The 24,055-nt window shown below is 31.1% G+C and overlaps 1 protein-coding gene across 3 annotated transcripts in view; it reads right to left on the bottom strand.

Annotated features, from left to right (window-relative positions):
• Positions 1 to 572: 572 nt before the first annotated feature.
• The window catches only part of TRIQK (triple QxxK/R motif containing), a 62,046-nt gene continuing 38,563 nt past the window's right edge, over positions 573 to 24,055 (bottom strand). For 2 of the 3 annotated variants that reach the window (XM_054692115.1, XM_037504240.2), the window contains 3 exons: positions 23,357 to 23,438; positions 9,186 to 9,271; positions 573 to 3,733 (listed from right to left, as the gene is read on the bottom strand). In XM_054692115.1, coding sequence (XP_054548090.1) covers positions 3,620 to 3,733; positions 9,186 to 9,271; positions 23,357 to 23,438 — 282 coding nt within the window. In that variant the 3' untranslated portion in view covers positions 573 to 3,619. The remainder of the gene's footprint in view (positions 3,734 to 9,185; positions 9,272 to 23,356; positions 23,439 to 24,055) is intronic. The other variant, XM_037504245.2, reaches the window with a different exon arrangement.

The raw sequence follows: 24,055 nt of genomic DNA, 5'->3' as shown, positions 1-24,055 counted from the left end.
TCTATCCAGGCCAGCTTGAAGCAATTGTAATAAAAGAAGCAAGTGTTGCTAAGGGAAAAGTGGTAGCATCTCCCCAGAGAAGCTTCAGGTAAGTGTTAAGAAATCTAATTGATGGTAAAGAGAAAATAAAAACTTATTTTAGTCTCTGGTTCCACAACCTTATGTTAGGGATGAAAGACATCAAAATTTAAGGCTCAACAACCATATGCCACAGATAAAATCTATTAAAATTTAAGTTTAATTTCTAGAAGTTTATTTCTGAAGCTTATTAAAAGCATAATTCACTCACTGTATTATCATTGCCTATATAATTTTAAATCTGAAAATACAGTGCTTCAGTATGCATTAAAATATAAACACTATAATGAAAATTTAGTTATATTTTAGTTGGGAGTTAAGATGTACGTTAAGTTAAATTTAAAACATTGAGTGTGTTTTTTAATAATACTAAAATAAAACTGCATATTTGATTTCCTAGAGAAGTATTTTTGTTCCACACAAAATTTAATGTGAGTTATCTTGATCTGAAAGAGATCGAAGATGAAACATATATATATATATATATATATATATATATATATATATATATATATGCCTCAATACAATCAAAGACCATATAGGCTAAGAGCTGATCATTATTGTGATTTTAAAGTTTTATTTATTAAATGCAAAAGACTTTTGATCACCTACAACATAAAAAACTGTCAGACTCTGAAAGGAGGAAAAGAGATTAACTTAAATTCTGATATGCATTCACCACACTATTAGAATTACAGAAGTGAACAGGAACACAGTGTCAGGACATTACAATCATTGGTTGAGGTCAAAACATTTCTTCCATCTTTATGGAAAACTGAAAAGATAGAAAGTCTTCAAGTACTTGCTTCCTTAAGTCCCTAAATCGGTACTAACATAAGCTTTTTGTTCATGTGTTTTTTTAAAAAAATTCTAGATAAAAAGTTGTATTTTAACAATATCTCCTCTCAAATCAATTTATATAGTTTTTATTTTGCATGCCAAATAAGACCCAGCAACCCTTCAAGACTCATTCACAGTATTTTCATGGGCTATATGTTAAGTGTGCTTCATTTGTTGAAATTTATTCTGCAGAGTCTGTGAAGTCTGATTAGATTTTAACATTCTGAAAAGTCATGATAATTTTTCTGTTTGTGTCTTCTGAATTACTCTGAGCAGAAAATTATTGGAGGGGAAAAACCCGTGCCTAAAAGTTTGTATCTGGTGCCAGTCTAAGATGTATGCCAAACACTACTCACCATTCAAAAGTGTGGTCCCCTGAAACAGCAGACCAGATATCGCCTCTCTGTCACCAGAGAGTCAAACCAGACTTCAATCTGGGATTTCTCCACAGAGGATTGGCTGCTACCCAGTTGATGTAAGTCTGAAAAATTTGCATTTCTCGAAAACAGTGTTGTGTAAACATACGTTGTCTCACTTTACCTGCTATTTATTAAAATCATGGTTTATTTAGCATTTGGGATTTATGGTTCTGTGAAGCCATCATAAGTCAATCAGTCATACAAAAGGACTTGCCATAGACCGAGTTCTAGGCAATGAAACTTGCCTATAATTATACTATGTTTATATTAGCATTTATTACTATCAGAAACATTTTATTCCCCAAAAGAATACCGAAAGAATAGAACAGAATGGTAAAGATTTTTCGGGGTAATGAATTTTCAAACATTTCCAAGAATATCATCATCTATTTTAAGTACTATAAATTCTCTTAGATCTCATTTGGATAGGGCTCTAATAAGCAGTTATTATATATCTCTCATTTAAATTACTACTGAAATTAGATATAATCTTTATTTAATATGACTGTTTTTAACACCATATGGGAAGGGAAATAACTAAATGAAAATTGTTCACGTAAATATGATAGGAGTGGGGAAAAGCAGTATTTCTTGACATGTGGCATGTCACTCAGGAAAGTAAAAGGCCCATCATATCCAAAATGCCAGCTTGGATATCCCCCTGCCTCCCACTTCACGAACAGACATACCACATGGCATTAAATGCTGCAACCTTTCCTAAAAATGCCACTTGGATTGGCCCACTGTGGTGAGTGTGTAAGAACTCTTGGTCTGCTCTTGAGTTTGTGACTTCAAAGGAGAAGAATCCAGTAAATAACACTGGTTAAATTTTTTCCTCAGATGTCTGGCATAAATGATTTGTGAGGATATTGGAACTTTTGCCGTTTTCACACTGAGGAAATATATTATGCTACTTGAAAAAATTCTACATAATGCTACAGTCATATTCAACTGTTTTGCAAAAGTACTCAAAGAATATTTAGGCCATTTATCAAAGCTTTCTTCTTTTGGCCACTATGTAAATGATTGCTAATATTTTATTTACTCTTCGTAAATACAAAGTATATGTTATAAAACACTTTGTACACATTTCAAACTCTTCAGTTTCTATAGATCTTTATATAATAACTTTGCCATTTTCCCATTTCTAAGTTTTGTGTTCATGTATTCTAAAAATAATTTCAACGACCATTTTCAGTTTTTTTTAAAAGAACTGAATATATTGGTTATTACACTCCAATGAATACAAATTACCTTGAAAAATTACATAAACAAAATACTACATATGTGAGTAATATGAGGTATTTTATTCTATTGTTTATTTTTCATGAAAGAGTTCTAATTGCTTAACTTTTCAGACAAAATTTAATGTAGTAAAACATCATTGTTCAGATGTAAGAGACAACCCAAGAAAATGATTTTGAGTAGGTAGGACTTCTGCTATTACTGTTGTGTGAAAAAGACTGCACCATTTAATGACAGATTGTTACACATCTCCCTAACAAGAGGGGCAAACTGATACCGCAAGCAGCCAGAACAACATAATTAAAATAGAATTCCAAGTTTATATTAATAGGGTAATAAGTTAATTAAAATCAGGATCAACTGAACTTTCTATTCACACCAGTTCAGGCAGCCCAAGAGGAAAGGAGCTCTAGTTTAGAGACATATGTGACTCTTTGAGCTTCTGTCATCCAGGTGCCATTTCTGATGGAGCACATGTGCACCGAACAGTTGGCAAAGAAGGAAAAAGATTACTGTAGATGTATGTGCAGATAGTGTCTCTAATGATATAAAATACGTCTGGAAAGAAAGCAACACTTCTTTGTAACATGAAAATTTTCCCTTGACTTTTCACTCCTTCTGAGGTTCTGAATGTGGTTTGAGTGTGTTTCTGTAAATGAGGATATATAGTTTTACTTATGATGATTATGGAACAAAAATAAATTTAGTAATCTGTAAGTGATGGAGTTATACACATAAATTGGCTAAGACATCCAAAGAATTTAGGATCTGTTTTCCATTTTATCTAAATGCACCATGAATAGGTTGCCTGTCATAGTAGAAAGATTTATAAAAGTATCCAGTAACATACATTGCATTACATTGCTAGGGAAGTTTTTCTTGATAACCTATGAAACTATTTAAAAAGATATTTCTGCAAATTGAAAATAACAGCAGAAAGAATTCAAGATGTTACAGTTTCAATATTTCAGAGAGCACTGGTCCCAGTGGATGCTTTTATAAAATTATTTCTGTTTCATGCATTGATTGCTCCTCAGTTAATCTTCATCTGGTTCCAGATCAGGGTCAACATCTGTGGAGAGTCTGAGATAAAAGAAAGCATAGAAAGCCACTAGGAGGGTCAAAATAGCCGCAAGTACAAGGCCAACTTCCTGAAGAAGAAAAAAATAGATTTGTATTGATAAAAAGGACTGCTTAATATTCACAGTTTCATCAGATAAAATAATCATAACATATACAATGATTAATTATATATTGATTATCACAATCTTTTCATTTACTATCTTTCTCCATTAAATGAAGAAACTTGTACTTGACAGTGCCTGTAGCATGGCACTTACATGAGTGGATGAATCATTTCTATTTTTTTGTATTTTCTCAAGCAGCAAAATTAAAGTTTATAATTTTAATATTTTTCATAGCTTGGATATCAAAATGTTGGGTGCAAGCAATATAGTTTGTGCTTCCAGCTTATCTATTCTCTGCTTGAGTATGTTAACTGCATTTGTTGCTTCAATATGTACTATTATAGCATTTGGACAACGATTTAAAAAAAATCGCTCCTTTTATAATGGAGCTGCTATATATAAACTGCTATATATATAAACTGCTATAATAATATTGTGTCTCTGAAAACATCTTTATTAAATGTTATTTTGATGAAACACTAATTTTTTAATTCTAAATTCTATAGTTCTATAATGGGGAAACAAAACTGAGCACTACATGAATGAAACATGATACAGTATAATTTATCACAACTGTGATGGATGATTCTTGATATTTCATTTGATGATTTGATGTGGCTTACATTAATCAATTATATTGAAATACTATCTCCCAAATATACTACTGATATAATAGCAAAAGATCATATCATTTTTCAGAGTCTGTAAGTTTCATGTGTGTGTGTGTGTGTGTATGAAGGAATAGTATCAATATTAACATATCATTTGATTAAAAAGCAATAGCAAATTGTGACAGTGTAGTACTAAAGGGCCTAACATTCCCTTCTAATTTTCACTTGTGTATTCCATACTTTCCTAGCATTATTTTATGGAGAAGCAATTTATTTGCATTTATATGAATATATTTTATGTCTCATAATAATGTAAAGTTAATCACTAAAAACATGTCACCTAATAAATTTTAAAATTAAGATGAACTTGGTTTATAGTTAATGTGGAATTTTTACCTGGATGATGAAATTATAAATGGATACTTCTTATAGTTTTAGCTTCACAAATACATGTATTTAGATTTCCAAACTATGAAAATAAACATTTAATGAAAAACATGGGGTTGAGAGACCATGTCAACTATTTTTGTAAGATTTGATTTTTTTAAACTGAATATATCAATATAATGTTAAATGAAAATGAATTTTTCTTTGTTGCAACTGCAACACTTTGGCATCTCAAAAGGGCATGGCCATATCAGACAGGTTTCATTTATATTCTTATATCCACAGCTGTGCTCCCAGACCCATCTGGCTACACAGCTACTAATTTTAAGAGGATGTAATAAACAAGTGACACACAACTGCAAACTCCATCTGTTCTGTAGAGTGGACAACAAAATCGTTCACCAGCAATCACCATTCGTATAAGCTTAATGCAAGAATAGAGTTTTTACTCTTGATTGGAGACCACCATTCTCATCTCATTGAAAATTACTTTTAATTGCTGTTTTTGAAATTCTTGTCCTTTAAAATAACTCCACATCACCTTCACTGTACATTTTCAGACTATCCAGAGGCACACACACACAAAAAGATTTAAGGGCAGGAAGCAGAGAATATTCATAGTATACAACTTCAGGGGATTCATTAATCCAATTCAGTATATATCGTGTACAGTCCAGGGACTGGTGGCTTAAAAAAAATTAGGTGGTGAGGTATAGTAAATTATTTTTTCAAAATGTCCCTATTCTATTGAGGAGATCAGTATTGCAGAGATTGAATCTTTGGAAAGTTAAAATAATGGTAAAATTGAAAATATTGCTTTTAGAATGCTGGTGACACTAACCTAACTTAGAGCCCTATAGGCATGTTTTTACTCCCTCTACCCCTTAGCCATTTTCAGTTTTAATTTAGAACTAATAAAAAAGGCCAAAAGTAATATTTCCAGCTGGTTCATTCCAAAGGGTTGTTAGCAGGATCTGTTTGACACTTGATTATTTTACTTATGTAACAACTAAATTTTCGATCCTTATTCTTTGCAAATAAACCATTTATACAACAATTTAACGGATTTTCTTTTTCCTTCTAACTACGAGAAAACATGGATATTTTGAACAAAATACAACAAAACAACCAAAAAAATCTTAATTGTGTTGTAGTTCTTAAAAAACAATGTTCTAAATAAACAGCAACCAAATATCACACGTTAGTTGTGCAAATGCTTTTAGGTGGCATTTAATTACAGGATCATAAATTATGACATTTTATTTTTATTTGTAAGATATAGGAAATATAGTTTCTCAATAAAAATCAATTCTACATTTTTACACATTTATTTTGACACATCTTATATTGATCATTAACTCTTTCCTCAAAGTATTTTCTATTATTAAACATATATTTACAACAAAAAAGTACTGGAAGTCTTTGAGGGTAAAGACCCTATTGTGCATAATTCTTTACATCTACAGTACATGATTTCTCAATCAATATTGCTAATTTGATATGGTAATTAAATTTGACGGTGATTTTTTTCAACAAATTCCTCCAAGATGATCATATCTTATTCATCTTTCCACAGGTTCTACAACAATCTAATACTGATTGTAACTTTTTAATAAATAATGAAGGACTAAATATGATGTATTTACTGTTCATACATGTATATTAAAATTACATAATGCTTTGCAAAACTTTATAATAGCAATATCCATTATACAATCTCCACAATAAATATATATATAATATATGTATATTACCAAAGTTTCCCTTTATTTTTATATATATATATATATAGAGAGAGAGAGAGAGAGAGTCAAGCAATGCAGATTTACTTAAAGAAGGGGATCTTTAGGGCCAATTTCAAGAAATACTTTTTCAATCAACTAACAATTGACAAATGACTTCTATATGCTAGGTTCAATGTTAAGTGTTTTCAATGCATTGTTTAAACCTCCTGACAATACTTTGAGGTAAATGGCATAATCTCCATTTACAAATGTGCCAGCTTAGTCTGCTAAGTCATGGGAACAGTTAGAGGCAAGAGGAAGTGACCCTAGGCCTCTTTATTTTGTATTCAATGTTGTTGTTACTGATTTTTCTTCTATTTCATGCAGCTCTTTATATTTTCTGTAGATTTAAATTATTCTAAGAGTATAACTATGACTCATTCTAAAGAATAGTCATGATAAAATATTAGAATATTATGGTCATCCTCTATCAAATAGATAAGAGTCAAAGATGTTTGATGTTTATTAGTCCTTAGTTGCTTCTTTGACATTATCAATACAGATAAAATCACTCACTGGGGAAATTAAATAGCATAAAATGGCAATTGCTGAAAGAAACTTTGTTATTTAAAATCCTATGCTAAAATGACAAGGCAATCAAAGTTTGACAGGGCAAACTAATTAGTATGCCAGATTTGAAATGTAAAACACCTTCATGGTTCTGATTCTAAAATATTTCATATCATTTTAATGGCTCCTCATAAAAAATTTTTTAAGCAAAGTAAACAATGTTTAAAATTATGGTTTTTGTTTTCCACAGGTTTATAAGTCAAAATATGTCAACCTGCTAAAAAAGGAGCTATAGTCTGATGTCAGAAACTCTTGTACATACTTTAAATCATAAGTGAAATCTAAGAAAAATTTTTTCTGATAGAAAGATAAATTCTACATTGTTTCATAAGAGCCATTTGACAATTACACTATGAGGTAGACTTATCTCATCCTGGGAACATAACTATTTCCTCAAATTAAAATAATAGCAAAAATTGTAAGAACAAGTGAAAAAGAGTATGGGTTATAAGAAAGTAGTATATAAATAAAAGAATGGTTACATGATTTCTGAATACTAAATTACACTGCTCAGTGTACCATGCTATGAGTGGAGTTTGCTATACAATATTTTTCTTAAAAAAAAAAATCCCCAAAATAAGAATCCCACGTTGTGGAAGAGAGTGGTGACATACTGCCACGGTGGAAAATAACGAGACTCTCTCACAAGAGACAATTATCAAGTAATTAGTTGTAAAATAAAAACAAGACGTTGTTTTCAGATAGGTCATGTTCTGGAAATAATTTTGAAGATGAAGTTTCACATGAAATTAGAAAAAAACATCAAAAGATTAATCATCTCTCTTTTAAACAAAAAGACAATTTAATATTTTTCATTACAAACTGACATAGCATTAACTGAAAAGATTGTGTTGTGAAAACATACGCATCACACAGCAATGCTTGATCAAAATCAGCAATCAGGAGTAAAAAGAAGGCAATGTTTAGTGATCATAATAGCAAATTCTGGAAGACAACCAAATATATCATCTGGCAGTTCAACAGCTGTTCCAGCTTGGTAGTAATACCTTGGCATTTGCTACAAGTTATAACTTAGAAAAATTGATTTTTCATCTGCCAGATAAAAACCAAAATCTCTTTTTAACATTTCAATGTTTAAATATAATATATATGCTAGTCACTTTAATTTTACACATTACCAGTAGTGCTGCCAAATTATTTTTTCTATTTATAGTTTAATTCAACTCTAAATACTTGGCAAAGAGTTGACATTGGGTAACAATATAAATGTAATTTTGTTGCACTTCACTAGCATATTGGATTAATATCTATTAACATCATCCTCAGCTTCACTTAGCCCTCTTAGCCAGTCAAAACCTGGTTTTCTAAAATAACAAATTTAGGAACATCATTTAGAATTTCAAAATAGAGGACAGTGATAATACAGAAAGGGCCTCCCTGGCAGCGTAAGGGATTAAGCACAGCACTATGAAGCTGTCCACAGCCACTGCAGCATAATTTGGATCCCCGGCCAGCCAGGTTGCTACCCACATGACACAGCAGACCTCTCCTGTCTCACCCACTGCTCACCACAGCAGTGTATTTCAGTCAGTCTGTCTGATCTGTTCCCCACTCTGTCTCTGGTGAATCCTCTCACCCCTGGACCTCTGGCCTGTACCCCAGTTCTTGTATACATAAATAAATAAATCTTTAAAAAATATACACAGTGTAAAATTACATATTAATGATCCAAGCATATGCAATTACAACTAAAATTAACAATTATAAAGTGAAATTTATTGAAAATGAGTTTTTGATTCAAGCCACATAAATCATCAAAATGTTTGAATAATGTATATAGTAGCAGGAAAAAATTAAATGTAACTTTATATATAACTAGTTCTCTTAAGTGACATTGTGTTTAATTTAAGACCTGTTGATCTCTCAGGACAAAAAGGATACTTCTCCATTAAGTAAATTCCTTATGAAAATCTTCAGTTCTGGCATTCAACTTGGATCTTGAAAGGTCATAAAACTTTTAGAATTCAACATTTATGCAATCCAGATTTAGAAAATAAAATGGCATTCATTACTGCAAATTTTAAAATTATCAAATACAGGTACCTTTATGCCTATTGCTGTTTTCTTTGCTTCTGCTTTTAATTTTGTTGCTCGTAAAATGGGTTTGGTTTTTTTATAATCCTGTTTACCTAAAAAGAAATAATTTCAGACAATGAGCTATGATTATATATAATTCAAGTTTAATAGCCATCTGAAATGTGAAAGACTATTTAAATAGAATAAAACATGGACACAAAGTTTCAAAGTAGGTCCCAGTTATGAAAATCATAAACTTGTCACCCTCAGGTCAATGTTTCCTCCTCTGTTACTTTGATTTTCAGGAAGAAGCTTGATAGATATCTTTGAATTGCTGTGCAGTGAATATCAGAAAAGATAAAAATAATTTAGATGCTTAACAATATTTTAACATTTCGGAAACAAATGCATAAATAAATGAGTACACACAAGAACCCATTAATAGATCAAGTTTTGTCTTTCTAATTGAACAATAACAATTTACTATAAGTTTAATATATTATAGATAACTATTCAAATCATCAATTTCAGAAATAGTCTCAGTAAGGGAGAGAGACCGCTAGTTATTATCACTGGATTTATTTTTTAAAATGTGTAGTTAATTTTTGTTTGCTCTTAATAGAGCACAGAATATATGCGACTAGATAAAAGATATAGGACATTTACATTTAGATAGTACTTTTCATCATCTCTATCATATTGCACAACCCAAGATGAACAAAACTGAGTTGGTGAAGCAAATTTCCTTCTTTATGTACCATCTGGTGACCCCACTAATAAGCAACAAAATGTAATTACATAGCCAGCAGAGAAATAGATTTAATAATAACATCAAAATAAGCATTGAGTAGAACATACTTTTTTTTGTTAACCAAACTAAATCAACTAAGTCAAACTATGTTAACTATGTTAACCTATATAACTAGGTCAAAGTAGTCTCAAAAATAGAAATATAATAACAGTCCAAGTGGGAGTTCTTATAAGACCATATATCTCCAGGTATTTTATATTCCCCTTTGCTTTCTTGTCTCCAACTTACTCCCTTTCCTTTTTATGACTATCCTTTTCTAAAACCTACCCCGACGTGTCTGTATTAAACAGATAAGTTGAACTTTGAATACACCTTCTAACTTTAATGTCCACATCTTCCTCACCCTGAAATAAATCTGAAAGCTGCTGGCCTGAAGTAAAGTATATCAAAAATATTAATGTAAAATATATTTGTTGATGTATTTGCTAGTAATTCAAAAGTTGCTTTAAAATTCCATATAGGGGCCTCCCCCAGTGGTGCAGCGGGTTGAGCACAGCTTTGTGAAGCTGTCCGCAGCCTCTGCAGCACGGGTTCAATTCCCGGTCAGCCAGGGAGATACCCACATGGTGCAGCAGACCTCCTGTCTCACCCGCTGCTCCCCTCAGCAGTGTTTTCAGTCATCTGCATGTTCTGCTCCTCACATGTCTCCGATGAATTCTTTCACCCTCCCGCATCTTTAGCCTGTACTCCAGTTCTTGTATAAATAAATAAATCTTTAAAAAAAATTCCATATAGTTTTTAGAATTAGCAATGACAGGGAAAAGTTAGTGAAATAAGTGGGAGTAATAAATGATATTTGTTCCATTAGAAACATGTTTGTTTTGGTGAAGAACTTTAATATTTTTTTGTAAAATGAAAGCATATATGCTTTGTCCTTAACTGCTATTGCTTAGTAGTCATTCTTGATCTATGGGCAAGTGGAAGCTTAATAAATACTATTTGATGATGGGGTTTAATGATCCAGAAATGAGCCAATTCAAAAAATGTATGTCAAATGATCTAAATTTAAACTACAGAATGAACAAAATACAGAAAAATATTACTCTGACCCATTTTAAATTAGCAACATTTAATTTTGCTGAAAAAGACCTTGACAAGTGTTCACTTTGATTTCACATCTCAACAGTCAAACTATTCAAATCATTATTCCTGCTGAGATATAAACAGTTCAGAACAATGAAATGGTGACACATCAAATGCCTCTTCTCAGGGTTACAAAGCAAGTTTCTAATGAGAATCTAAAAAGGAATTTAAAGATTATAGACCTGGGGCCCCAAAATCACTTCTTGATTGATCCTATATATGCCTTATAATAATCTCTATTGGGGAAAAACAAACAAAAAAGGATTATTTTAACCCATATCCTTTTCATACACATATGCAATACTCTAGGTGATGTGTGTGTCATAACAGCAATTCATATATATCTCAGTCGATGTTTAAGTGAGAATATCACTCTGCTTCACGTGCCACTTAAAAATTGGTTAAATATTTCAATTCAACTTGCATAATCTCTTAGAGAATAATATTTTTAAATTTATAGGAACATTGATATGAACTTTAAAAACTGTCTTTATAATAATTAGATGGCTTTCAAAATTGTAGTACACCTGATATTTCTTCAAATTGTGCATCTGTCATTAATTTAGCATTCTCCTTGCTGACTATGATATTCAAAAAGATATACTGCAAAATGTGGTTTCAATGTACTAAGTGAAAATGTTTACAGGGGTATCTTAAGTTCTTTATAACTGAAACCAGATTGTTCCATTACACCCAAAGAAGTTTTCAACATTTGAATTTTTTCTGGCTTCAAGAAAGATACCCATGCCCACATGATTGTAAAAACTACAAAATACAGAAGCCCATCTAGAAGAATGCACATGTAATCTAGATTTTTATATGTAGATGGCTTCTTAAACAGTGGATCTGATTTTGGTTTTATCAATAATGTAATAATCAAAGTAGCCACTTAGTAATTGCTCAGTAAATTTTGCATGAGAGAAAAATTGGATAATGCAAGTCTATGAAGCCAAGCTGGGGCCTCATCATCTAGTGTTCTATATAAATAACAACATTCAATCACATTTATGTATTTTCACGTCCTATGATGCAACATTTTTCTCCACCACACTTCCTGATTGGCTGATTCATGCTTCCCCTCTTCAATAAGCCTATTTATTATATTTTAATACTATCATGCAGCAAAATTGACTTTTCTCCTCTTGGTATATAGTTGTGTCAATTTTAACTGCATGTATAGAGTCTTTATTTATTCATTTGTTGAAATGCATTTCTGTCATATCCAGTGTTTGGCAAATATTTAAAGATGTATGGTTTTTTTGTGAATATGAGTTTTCATTTATATAGGGTAGGGGGGTAGAGGAGGAGATAGGGAATGGGGATAGGGCATTAGCACCAGAGGTTTGGTGGAGGGTGAGTGAAGCAATACACACATGGAAGAATAAAAATGTACCCCTAAAATAATATAGATGTATAAACCACGGATGAAAATAATTAAAATAAGTTATATTTTGACCAGTCAATTAAATAAACATTTCAAAATTGAAAAGATATATAGGGTAGGACTGCTGAATTGTATGGTAAGTACATATTTAACTTTGTAAAAAGCACCAACTCATTTTCCAGACTGGTTATATCATTTTGCATTCTCACTAACATGAATGAGAGCTCTGGTACCTTTGCATCATCACTAGTACTTGGTATTGTTTTACCTAGCTTGCCTAACTTCTTAGTCTAAATTATTCATAATACTGCATTTCCTTATAACCTATTTTATATACAAATAGTTGACAGTAATGTACTGTTTCATTATTATTAGCAAGTTGAGGGACTGAGAATACTCAAATTATTAATATCAGTAATTGATTTTTTCTCAATATAATTAAAGATTTTTCAATTATGTTGCTCTTTCTAAATAAGAAACTTGGTTTCATTGATTTTTTCTCTTTTCTGTTTGGTTGATTTCTACTCAGATCTTTATTTATTTATTTTTTTAGTTTGCTTTGGGTTCAGTTTCATATTTTTCTAATTTCTTTGGGTGGAAAGAGTTGAGTCACTTATTTGAAATGTTTTGTTCTGTTTTGTTTTTTAATATAGCCTTAATAGATAAATACTTACACCTAAGTACTTCTTCAGAAGCATCTCATAATTCAGTGATGAGAAGGAAAAAGTTATACACAAATACACATATGGACTTCTGTTATACTTACCTATGCAGTTATCTTTACTTTTGTTAACTTATTTTGTTAACTTATTTTTCTGTGTGTGGATTATAGTCATTGCTTTGTGTACTTTCATTTCAGTCTGCAGAGCTTTCTTTAGTATTTCTTTAGAATTATCTGGTGAGGTCTCAGTGTGCTGAATATAAAATTCTCGGTTGGTTGGCATCTTACATTTAGCACATCATATGTAATGAGTTACTTATCTCTTGCACTTTTCAAGATTCACTCTGTGTTTCACTTTCAACAGTTTGACTATGATTGAAGGTTTGGATCTCCGAGTTTGTCCTAATTGAAATTTGTGGGGTTTTTAGTATACAAATGAATGGTTTATTTCAAATTAGGGAAGTTTGGGGACATTATTTTTTCAAATATTTTTACTGACTTGCTCCCTTCCATCATTCTGGATCTATTATGCATAAATTGGTATGCTCAGTGGGGTCTTAGTCTGCTCATTTCTTTTAATTTTTCCTTCATTCTTTTTTTATTCATAGTCCTCATGTTAGGGGGAAAAGGATGTCCTAAAGCTAATTCCATACAAGCTTTGTGGACTCCATCCCCACTCCAGAACAAAGCCAAAAGACATTGGGAGAGACAAATCCCATCACCACCAAAGGGAAGATTGCTGGAACCTGAGGGTGGGGTTAAGTAGCCAGGTTTGGTATAAAACCAGACACATGGGCTTTGGGAATTTCCCTTTTTGGCTCTCTGCCAGCTCGCACTGCTCAGCCAGTTCTTGGAGTGTCTTTGGGTTTCCAGGTCGGTGGATCGGGTAGGACGCATTAAAGACTTTATTTCCTTATTTTCTCCCGAGTTGTACATTTCCTCATTTCCCTTATCCTTGTAAATAAAACTTTTATTAACCTTTTTGTGTGTGCCTGTAGTGGAGTATAAGTCCCTTTAAAGCGCGTGGATGAGGACCCACAGCCAGGCAACCCGTTTATATATAGGGTCTGCTCCGTAACACTCAGACTGAATAATCTCAATTACCCTCTCTTCATAGTCCCTGATTTTTCTATCTGTGGAGCATCTCTAGAGCCAACTGTGAACTACTAAATTTAATCTTTTGGTAGAATTTTCTTACAGTAGAATTTTCTTATAGCAGAATATAAAAATTCATTTTACATGGTCACAATTAGCTAAATAAACTAGCAAATGCATTTTTCTAAATTCTGATGACAGGTATTACCAAGGCCCTAATTTTAATGGAAGGGGTAGCATTATACTTACAACTTTGCTCCAAAAATAGGTCAACTTTCTTAATGCTACAATGGGATTTCCAGAAACTTTGAACTGCATTATCAACCTACATTATATCACAGTGATCTGATATAAGCCTTGGAGAATATGCATAAATTACCTGAAATGCCTAGTACATATGTTTGCAAAAGAGAAAAAAAGAAAATTCTGTTGAAATACAGAGATTTGCCATCTAAATCTGATTTATAGGAGTTCACTGATTTAGTGAATAATGGGATTATCTCTGAGATGTAAAGGTCAACTTGCAGTATTTAATGTTCTATCTACCATTAAGAAAGGGAATAAAGGACAACTTCTTAAGATAATTGGAATGTCACATAACTGTACCTTTGCTCCAACATTATTCTACAAGGTATATACTGTGGAGAAACTATTGTACATGTGAACCAAAGAACAAACATATCTAAAACTGTTCACAGAAGCCTTGCTCATAATAACATCATAGAAAAAAGAAATTAAGAATGATCCAATTGTTAAAAGCAGGAGGATAGAAAACTACCTGTGTATACATACAATAAAATGAACTAGATTAACATTCATCAAGAAGAATAAAACTCTAAAACATGGTGTTCAATGTAGGCAAATTACATAATATATACAACATGAATTCATTTATATAAAGTTCAAATACCAACAAATGTAAAGACTATATTGTTTGACACATAAAGAGAGAGAAAATTCATGAACAGAAAGAATAGAAAATCAAAATAGCAGTTCTCTCCCAGAAGCATCTAATATATTGCAATTGGTAAGGGGCAAAGGAGCCTTCTAAGGCACTAATATATGTAATTTTTAACAACCTGGATGTAGTTGTTTAGCTTTTGATGGTTACTCATATTATTATGGTTTTTAAATCTACAAATATTTTGCATATCTAGAGAACATGAAAAGATACCAGTGTTGAGTAGGGCATTGAACAATAAATGTTCTCCAGTAGAATGCTGTGCATTCTACCTCTTAGAGTTTATGACATGGTAGAGTCAATCAAGCCTGAAGGGCTTTTAGATGAGACATAGCAACAAGCCTTTAGCAGGTCCCAATAAAAAAGAAGTGGCAATCTCTAGGGCTTTGGAACAGTGCCATACATCCTTCAGCAGGTAACAGCTGCTAAGAAACAACTCCTGGATTGCAACCAAGTTCTGATGGAAACTGACTACCTGGTCATGAGACTCCAAGACCATCTGGCCTGAGCTACCAGTCATGAATTGGGGGTTATCTAATTCAATAAGCCATAAAATTGGATGTACCATTTTAGTTGTTAAAGAAATGTTTATGGAGGGCTTTTTACTTATGCTGACACCAGTTAGAGTAGATTGCTATCCATGTCCAAAAAACACAATCTATAAAGGAAATTCTCTCAGTGGCCAAAGTTTGAGTGGTATATTTAGTTGCACATTAGTTGAAAAGAGAAGTAACCTGAGAAAAGACACAATATTAGCTCTGAATAAGAAGCTTAGTCTATTCACTTAGTCAGTTTGGATTCCTTATGTCTTTAGGTAAGTAGGCAAATGGGGAAACTTAGTATTAGCTATGGTTAAATGATATTGGTTATCAAGGATACAATGGTTTGTTAAGATACAGTGATGGCCAAAGTAATATGGAAAGATGTGAGGAAACTCTTGGGGTAGTCCCATGTACTATGATGACTGATGGCAAAGTTTAATGAAATTTCCACGTATCTTTATAACTAGAAGAAAGACCTAGATTACCCAAACAGGAAAAGATGCTCATCAAACTAAGATGCTTGCCAGGGACATGAAGGTAGAGAATTATTTCAGAAGAGAAAAACCATAAATTGTAACTACTATAATCATTCAGAAAGTGGGAGTGAGTTGGGGAGCAAAGGAAGGAGGGGGTTCAATGGTGGAGGATTAATTGGTATTTTGGTGATAGGTGTGGTATGATAAGGTACATATGAGAAAGTGTGAACCTGTACCTCAAAATCATACACAGAGTTGTAAACCAACTTTACCTAAACTAAAAAAAAAAAAAGAGAGAGAGAGACAAGTAGAATGGATGCTTTTCTTTGGAATCATTTTAATCATTCACATACCCCAAAAGATTATCAATCACATTTCTTCCAATCACAAAACACAAAGATTTAACCTAATAATATGGTGGAAAAAATATATTTGAAAATTCATGACACATAATCAACAGAATGTCCTTCAAGTCTTAAACAGGGATTATGATTTTTTAAACTATGCTTAGATAGCCTGATAACAAAGATATGCCACATATATTCATAATTTCATTTATATATACTTCACAATTTGTGTAGTATCAGTTTTTTAAACAGAAAAATTTATTTTTTTACATTTTAAACACAATAATTTAAAAAGCCATTTTTCAGTTATAATTTCCAATCAGTTGATATTAGCTGCATTAAAAGTTCCTCTCTTATTCAGTATAATTAAAATATATTTAAATTTTTAGATATTTAAATCTAAATAATCACAAATGGATACAAAAACATATTTAATAAAGATGACAGATATGTTGGTGCCATAATAATACATTATTGCTCATATTACACTAGGTTACATTAATTTAGGAAAGGATAAAGTAATTTAGAAATTATATTAACTTATGAAAGGCTAGTACAATGTGTGGATTAAACCCAACATAAAAACCTATACTTATACTGAATTATTTCATATTTAAAGCAATAGTTTTAAATATGTTATGTCATGGTTTTACTGAGAATTTCCTTAGTTTGATAAAAGAATAATTACTTAACTGCTTTGGCTTTTTGCTTTTCAATTCTTTAGGTTTGCCCAGAAACAAGACTGTATCTTTGCCCTTTGTTGTTATTGCTGCCTAAGCTCATTATCATGTGAATATCTGGTTATTGTTTTATAAATGTTCATTTTTTCAGGAGCTCACTGTTTTTTTCTTTCTCAACAGTCGACTTTACACTAGCCACACTCATTATCATCATGTGGCAGTACTGCTCTTCCTCTGCCTTTGCTGCTTTAAAAATTAATGCACTGTTATTTTCTGAATACTGCATAAGCTGCTTATGAGTACATTATGCTATCAAGCAAGCACATGCAGAAAAGCTTCCTAAACTGTTATTCTTTCAATGAAAATACAGCTGGTTCTGCTTCAAAGGCACATCTTTTCACCTGCAAATGGACTTGCTCCTATACTTATTCCTCAATTCATTGTCTTTTATTTGTGTCTGGAAATCTTTAATTGCCTTTAATTAGAAAAAAGTAAATTCAGTGCTTTAATCTTGCAAATACATTCAATCATAATTCTGTCTGGGATGAATACCAAGTTCTATTCACTGTCTGATCTCTATAACAAAGATATATAATTTATTGTCCATTTATATAGACCACACCAATTAAGATACAATAGAAAAGCAAAGAGATAAGAGTCAAAATATTTGAAAAGAAAAATTTGCAATCTAAATTTAATTACTCAAATGAATTATTGGAAGATGAGTTATTTACAGCATGCCAAAAACACTGACAAATAAAATTTGCTTATCTACAAGAAAGACTTTTACATTTCCTTCAACATTTTTAGAATAATTTCTCATCAACAGCTTCAAAAAGCAAAACACTATTTGGAATCTTACTTTTTTCATATTAGCAAAATTACTTATAAAATTTAGAAATACAATTTGGCATACAAGATAATTTCCCCACTATCACATGAACAAAAATTCTAGTTACTATATGACAAACCACAAATGAATGTAGAAAACTCATTACAAAGCAAGGGTTAACAGTCTTTCTTATGGAACTCTGTAGCAAACTCAGTTGCTATGTAATAAAAAAAAAAAAATAAGGCCTGCATTTTGATAGCTGTAAAATGAATAAAATCACAAATGGCATGGTCACAGGCAAAGAGTAGTTAAAATATTAATCAATTTGGTAAAAAGAAAATCATAAAACCAGAAACACAATTAAAAAGTACAGATGCAGTGGATTATCACTGGCATAGTGATGGTAATTTATATATAGCCAGACATACAAAATGGTAACACATATTTCCTTAAGGAAAAGAAGGAAGCATTGCCTGTAAAAGTTAAATTCACAAAAAGGATTTTTCTCAAAATTATTTTGAAATAAGCTAAAGAGAGCAAACTGGTGAAGTTATCCTTAATAATCTCATGAAGATTTTTAATACTACGTTATAAAGGCAATGTAAACCAATGATAATTGTCAGTGTTTGGACAGAACAGCTCAACATTAATCATACATTACAAAGAATGCCCCATCATTTAACAACACATCAAGTACTAAGAAATAAGCACTATGCTTTGAGTTGCTACAAAGATAAACCGGCAAGTTGTTTGTGAGATATAAATTAATTTCCCAGAAAATCATATTTAAAACACTAACCAAGCAACAGCTTATGTATAGAAGAAAGTGTAGTTAAGTGGAAGATATTATAAAGCAAAATAGCAATCAGCAAACATTTTTTAAGTACTTGCCTGTGCAATGCACTGAATGTAGAAATAAAATCCAACAGAAACAACAACAACAAAAAATCTTGGGAAGATAAAACAAAAAACTGCAGGGAAATAAAATAACAGCACATTATAATGAGTTTACAAGTTAAAGATAATGCTTATTATTTCAAGAGAAATGATAGAACACTTAAGACAAGTATGAACAGAGTAAGTTAACAAAGGGTATGTAGAATCTTAATTACCTGAGAATTAGGAACATTGTTGTATTGATTATTTTAACATCTATTTATTTAGTACCTTCTATGAGCATCAGTAGGATGCAAAGAAAAATAAATTTGGAGAGAGCTTCAACCTGTACAAATAAAAAATAAACATTTAAAACAAAGTAGAGTGGTGGAAAATGGTATGTGTAATCAAAGAAGTAAAATGGTCAGAGTCTTCCATTTCTGAAAACATGGTAAATTGAGCTGAGGTTGACCCTTCTCTTATATAACTACAGAGAAACAGGAAGAAAAAACAGATTCTATACGGTTATGCTAAATGTGTGTGTATATACACACATGTAATTAATACATGTATTTCCACATGTAAATACATACATGTATACACACATAAATACATACACATGTGTACATAAAATTATATGTGTGTATTTATAAATACACATATGTAATTTTATGATTACAAAAGGAAATAAAAGTCCGAATACCAGAACAGGACAAAACTCAAAGCAAGAAAGTGCTATTGTAGCCCTGGGCTTGGAGGTAGAGAGTGGTGTGTTAGTGTCTGTTTCCACATGTCAAGAAAATGGTCAATGACTTGTATACAAAGTGCCACTGTGAGAAAGGAGCTGAAACTGAGATATATGGATGAAGTCTAGGCCTTTAAAGGATTGACCCATACAAAGAGGACAGAAAAATAATTTGCACTTGTTTGGAGAAATAACAAGCAATCCTTCTGCTTCCTCTAAGCTCTGGATGTGAAGGAAAGATGTGTCTCTGATGAGAAATACATGTCTGAAGCCCATTAGACCCAGAACAAAGTGTGACGTCAAATTACTCTATAGAAGACTACATCAAAAAATAAGTCCAAAATAATTCTAGGTTGTAATAATAGTCCACAAATCTATGAAATCCCTACTGTCGATGAATAAGTGAACATTGCTCTGCAAGAATATTTCACAATTTAAGGTGCTGGGATTCTCACAGAGGGAGAAAACAGAACAGAAACAAACAACCCCAAACTGAAATTGAACACACACAAAACTATAAAACACAAAGGGATGAAAAATAAAGAAACAAGAAAACAGCATGAAGCAGAATAAGCCAATATAATACAAGGGAAAATTGATTATATAAAAAGAAAGAATAGAGAGGAAGCATCTGAGAGAATTTATGAAACTGCTTTTCAAATATTTAAAGGGGGGAAAAACAAAGGAAGAGAACTTTAAAAAAGAATGATTTTTTTTTTAATGATCAAGTAGACCTTGTAAACATGACAAAAACGATCATTGAAATCATATATTATGGGTACAAGTTAGACATAGGAATAAATGGAGAGAGATAGAGAATTAATTTGTGAACAATTAATCAAAGGGAAAATAGGTCTTAGAAATAATAAACCCAGAATGGGATAGAGATAAATAAAGAAAAAAATATAAGAGTGATTTTAATAGATAATGATATTATAATGTAACAATTCATATAATAGGGATTTCAGAAGAAGAGACTAGAGAAAAGGGGGAAAGTAATTATTCAAAAAAAAATCAAAGGCAGTGTTTCTTTCAGAATTTAAGAAAGATAAGATCCCTAGATGAAGTAGCACACCAAATCCCAAGTCACTTTTTCTTTTTACTAAATAAAAATAATTGTCCACATTATATTAGAGCTAAAAAACATTCAAAAGAAAAACCTTAAAAAGAGGAAATAAAAATATACCCAAATGAAATGACTATTGGATTAACAAAATTAACCTTGTGTGATGTAGTTGGTTGCTTAATTCAAGATTAATAATTAAAACCCAGTAATATGTCTATATAAAAACAAACCCTATTACAAAATATACTTTTGTAATATTTATTCACAATAATAACAAAAATTAAGTTATATAGCACTTCTGTTTAATTTATAAACAAAATAATGAAACCATGGATATGCCAACTATATAATCATTTCAAAAAGACAAAACTGACATGAATTTCATAAATTCTCCTACAAAGTAATTTGCAAATCCAGTAGAATCCACTTTGACCACCGATTGCCTTTTTCATGAATATATAAAGTTAATTTTCAAGTTCATGTGAGAGGACAAAGAACAAGTGCACACATATACTACAGTATGGTCTCCACTGAAAATCTGTTTTCATCCACTACCATACAATTGACCCTCTTTATCTAATTTACCCACCCCCTCATTCTCCTTCCTCTCTGATTGCCACCATTATGTTGTCAGAATCTAAGAGTTCCTTTTTGTTTTGTTTACTTTGTTTCTTTATTTCCACATATGAGTGCAATCATACCACATTTGTCTTTCTCCATTTGACTTACTTCACTTAGCATAATCCCCTCAATTTTCATACATCTTGTTAAAATGGCAAGATTTTAATTTTTTATAGCTGAGTAATATTCCATTGTGCATATATGTGTGTAAGTATGTGTGTGTATGTGTGTGTGTATATAAATATATATACACACATATAGACAATATGTGTATACATACATATATATATACATACATATATACACACATATATATACATACATATATACATATATATACACACACACACACTACTTGTTGAATCTTGGGAAAGTTCTTTAACCCATATATGCTGAGTTTTCCTGAGCTGTATTACTGTAGATAGCAATAGCTCCTATTTCATGTGACCACTGTTAGGATAAAACAAGATATGTCTGGCAGGATATCCCTAATAATTACTAGCTACATCTATTATATTAAAAAAATACAGATTTACAAGTAAACTACTTATAATTTTATATGATTTAACTAGCACTTGTAAATATTACTTTGCCTGGTATGTTTAATAATGCCTGTTTATAAAATATTTTAATTATGTTAAATGTTTTAAAATTCTTTTTTCAATTTTTAAATAATTTATCACTCTAAAATATATGTAATATTAGCCAATCCCAACCATCTATTTTTAAAATACTATTTCTGAAGAAATGATGAGATCCAAAGCAACTTCTTTTCCCTTGCAGTCAGTAACATTTCAGAATGTTGTTTTTATTCATTTCATACCTTGAAAGTAAGATGGTATACAATCCTAGTTTACTCCATATTTCAAGACGATGCTATGATAATCAAATGTTCATTTTATATTTATAAGTTCAGCCTTTCAGTCTTACTTGAGCAAAGAATAACATTAAGAAGAATTTTTGTGAAAACCATTAACCAGTGTCACTTAGTACATAATTGAAAAGACAAAACTTTGGGTGGATAATAAATAAACATTAAAATCATTATTCAAAAAAAGACACTGGTTTTACCAAATGTAGTTAGTGAAAAACCAAAGTTAGGTAAATAAATGAAATTTAACAGCAAGAGGACATTGTACATAATGCCACTACATGAAAGCTCACTAGCATTTCAAAGTAACTTACTAAAAACTTTAATATTTAAGAAAACATTATGATACACCATTCATTTATTTGTAATTATTATTTTTTATTATCGAGACTGAAGCATCTCTCCAAGATAAATCTAGTTGCTTTTTTGTCCCCATCTCATTTTGGGAAGAATAATATATTTATATATATATAAATATATATATATATAAAATACACCACATAGTATATGTGAGAGAATATTAGGACTTCAGTGAGTTATTCTTTAAAGACGTCAATAAAAGTAAGTACATCTCAGCTCTTATTATAATTTGTTCTATTATTTGCAAAGTATACATATCTGTATTTGCAAAGTATACATATCTCATAGCCATGCAACACCTTAGTTTACAAACTGTTCTAAAACAATGAGTATCCTGCTATCTTTAGTACTGATGAGTAGACTTTTCTCTCATCCAACAACTTACTATATTAAAATTTTAATGGAAAATTCTGAGGTCAACAAATTATTGCTATTAAAAGTCAATAGAATAAAAGGCTTTTACAGATAAAAATTATCTAATAGATGATAATATTAAAATTACTAACTAAATGAGAACATTTACCCTGAAAATAAAAACAGTAAGATTTATTTTTGGTTTTATTAATAAAATTAGAAGATGCTGAAAAATCACAAGTATACAAAGTATATCTTCATTGGTAAGCTGATACACTTAGTTTTGTTTTTTTAAAAACTCTATACAGTTCTTCATTATTTAGATTTTGTCAATCACATGTATTAGAGAAAAGTTACTTTCTTAATATTACACATAATTGCTTTTTTCTTTATCTTAATTCACAGGAATGTATCAAAGGGAATTCTTGCTTACCAATTTGCTTTCTGTACTGATCAACAGGAAGTTTTATAGTGGAAGCATCTTTTCTACCCATCTTTGATCTCCAAAATGCCTGCTGCAAAGAAAGAAAATAATTATGATGAAGTCCTAAAAATCAAAAGGACTATCTACAAACCAGGAATAATTTATTCCATAAAATTCATTTTTAAAAGCAGTGGGAAAAAGTGCCTTTGACTTATTCCCATTAGATATCAGTAAAGAACACAAAATTCTTTCAAATAAATTATTAAGGATACAATTGCTGGTAATTAAATTTTCCAATCATTTGTTCTTGGTAACATTCATTTTATCAAGTATTATCAATGCTCAATTAAATCACACTGTTAGAGAGCATTGTGTGTAAATGTGAAAACCATGTGCTATTTACTCAGATGGGTTAGGGCTGTAGGCTTGCTTTAGGCAGCATATTTCTTTCCAATTACCTACTATGTCACACAAAAAGTAAAGGCTAAAGTTTGGAATTTTAGCTTAGATTCTGTCTTAAAAAACATGACATATGTAACATAAATATATGTCCTATTATTTTAAGTTAAATACTGTGACAAAGACGACAACTTAGCAAAATCCATATTCTCCTTTACTTCCTAACTGAGTTAAACTACATTTCCCAGCCTGAATTCAAGCATGCTGTCAAATTCTTGTCAATAGAGTATAGATGGAAGTGATGTCATT

The sequence above is a fragment of the Talpa occidentalis genome, unplaced genomic scaffold, assembly GCF_014898055.3.
Source record: "Talpa occidentalis isolate TD23 unplaced genomic scaffold, MPIMG_talOcc4v2.1, whole genome shotgun sequence".
NCBI classification, from domain to species: domain Eukaryota; kingdom Metazoa; phylum Chordata; class Mammalia; order Eulipotyphla; family Talpidae; genus Talpa; species Talpa occidentalis.
This window is presented reverse-complemented; position numbering and strand designations above follow the sequence as displayed.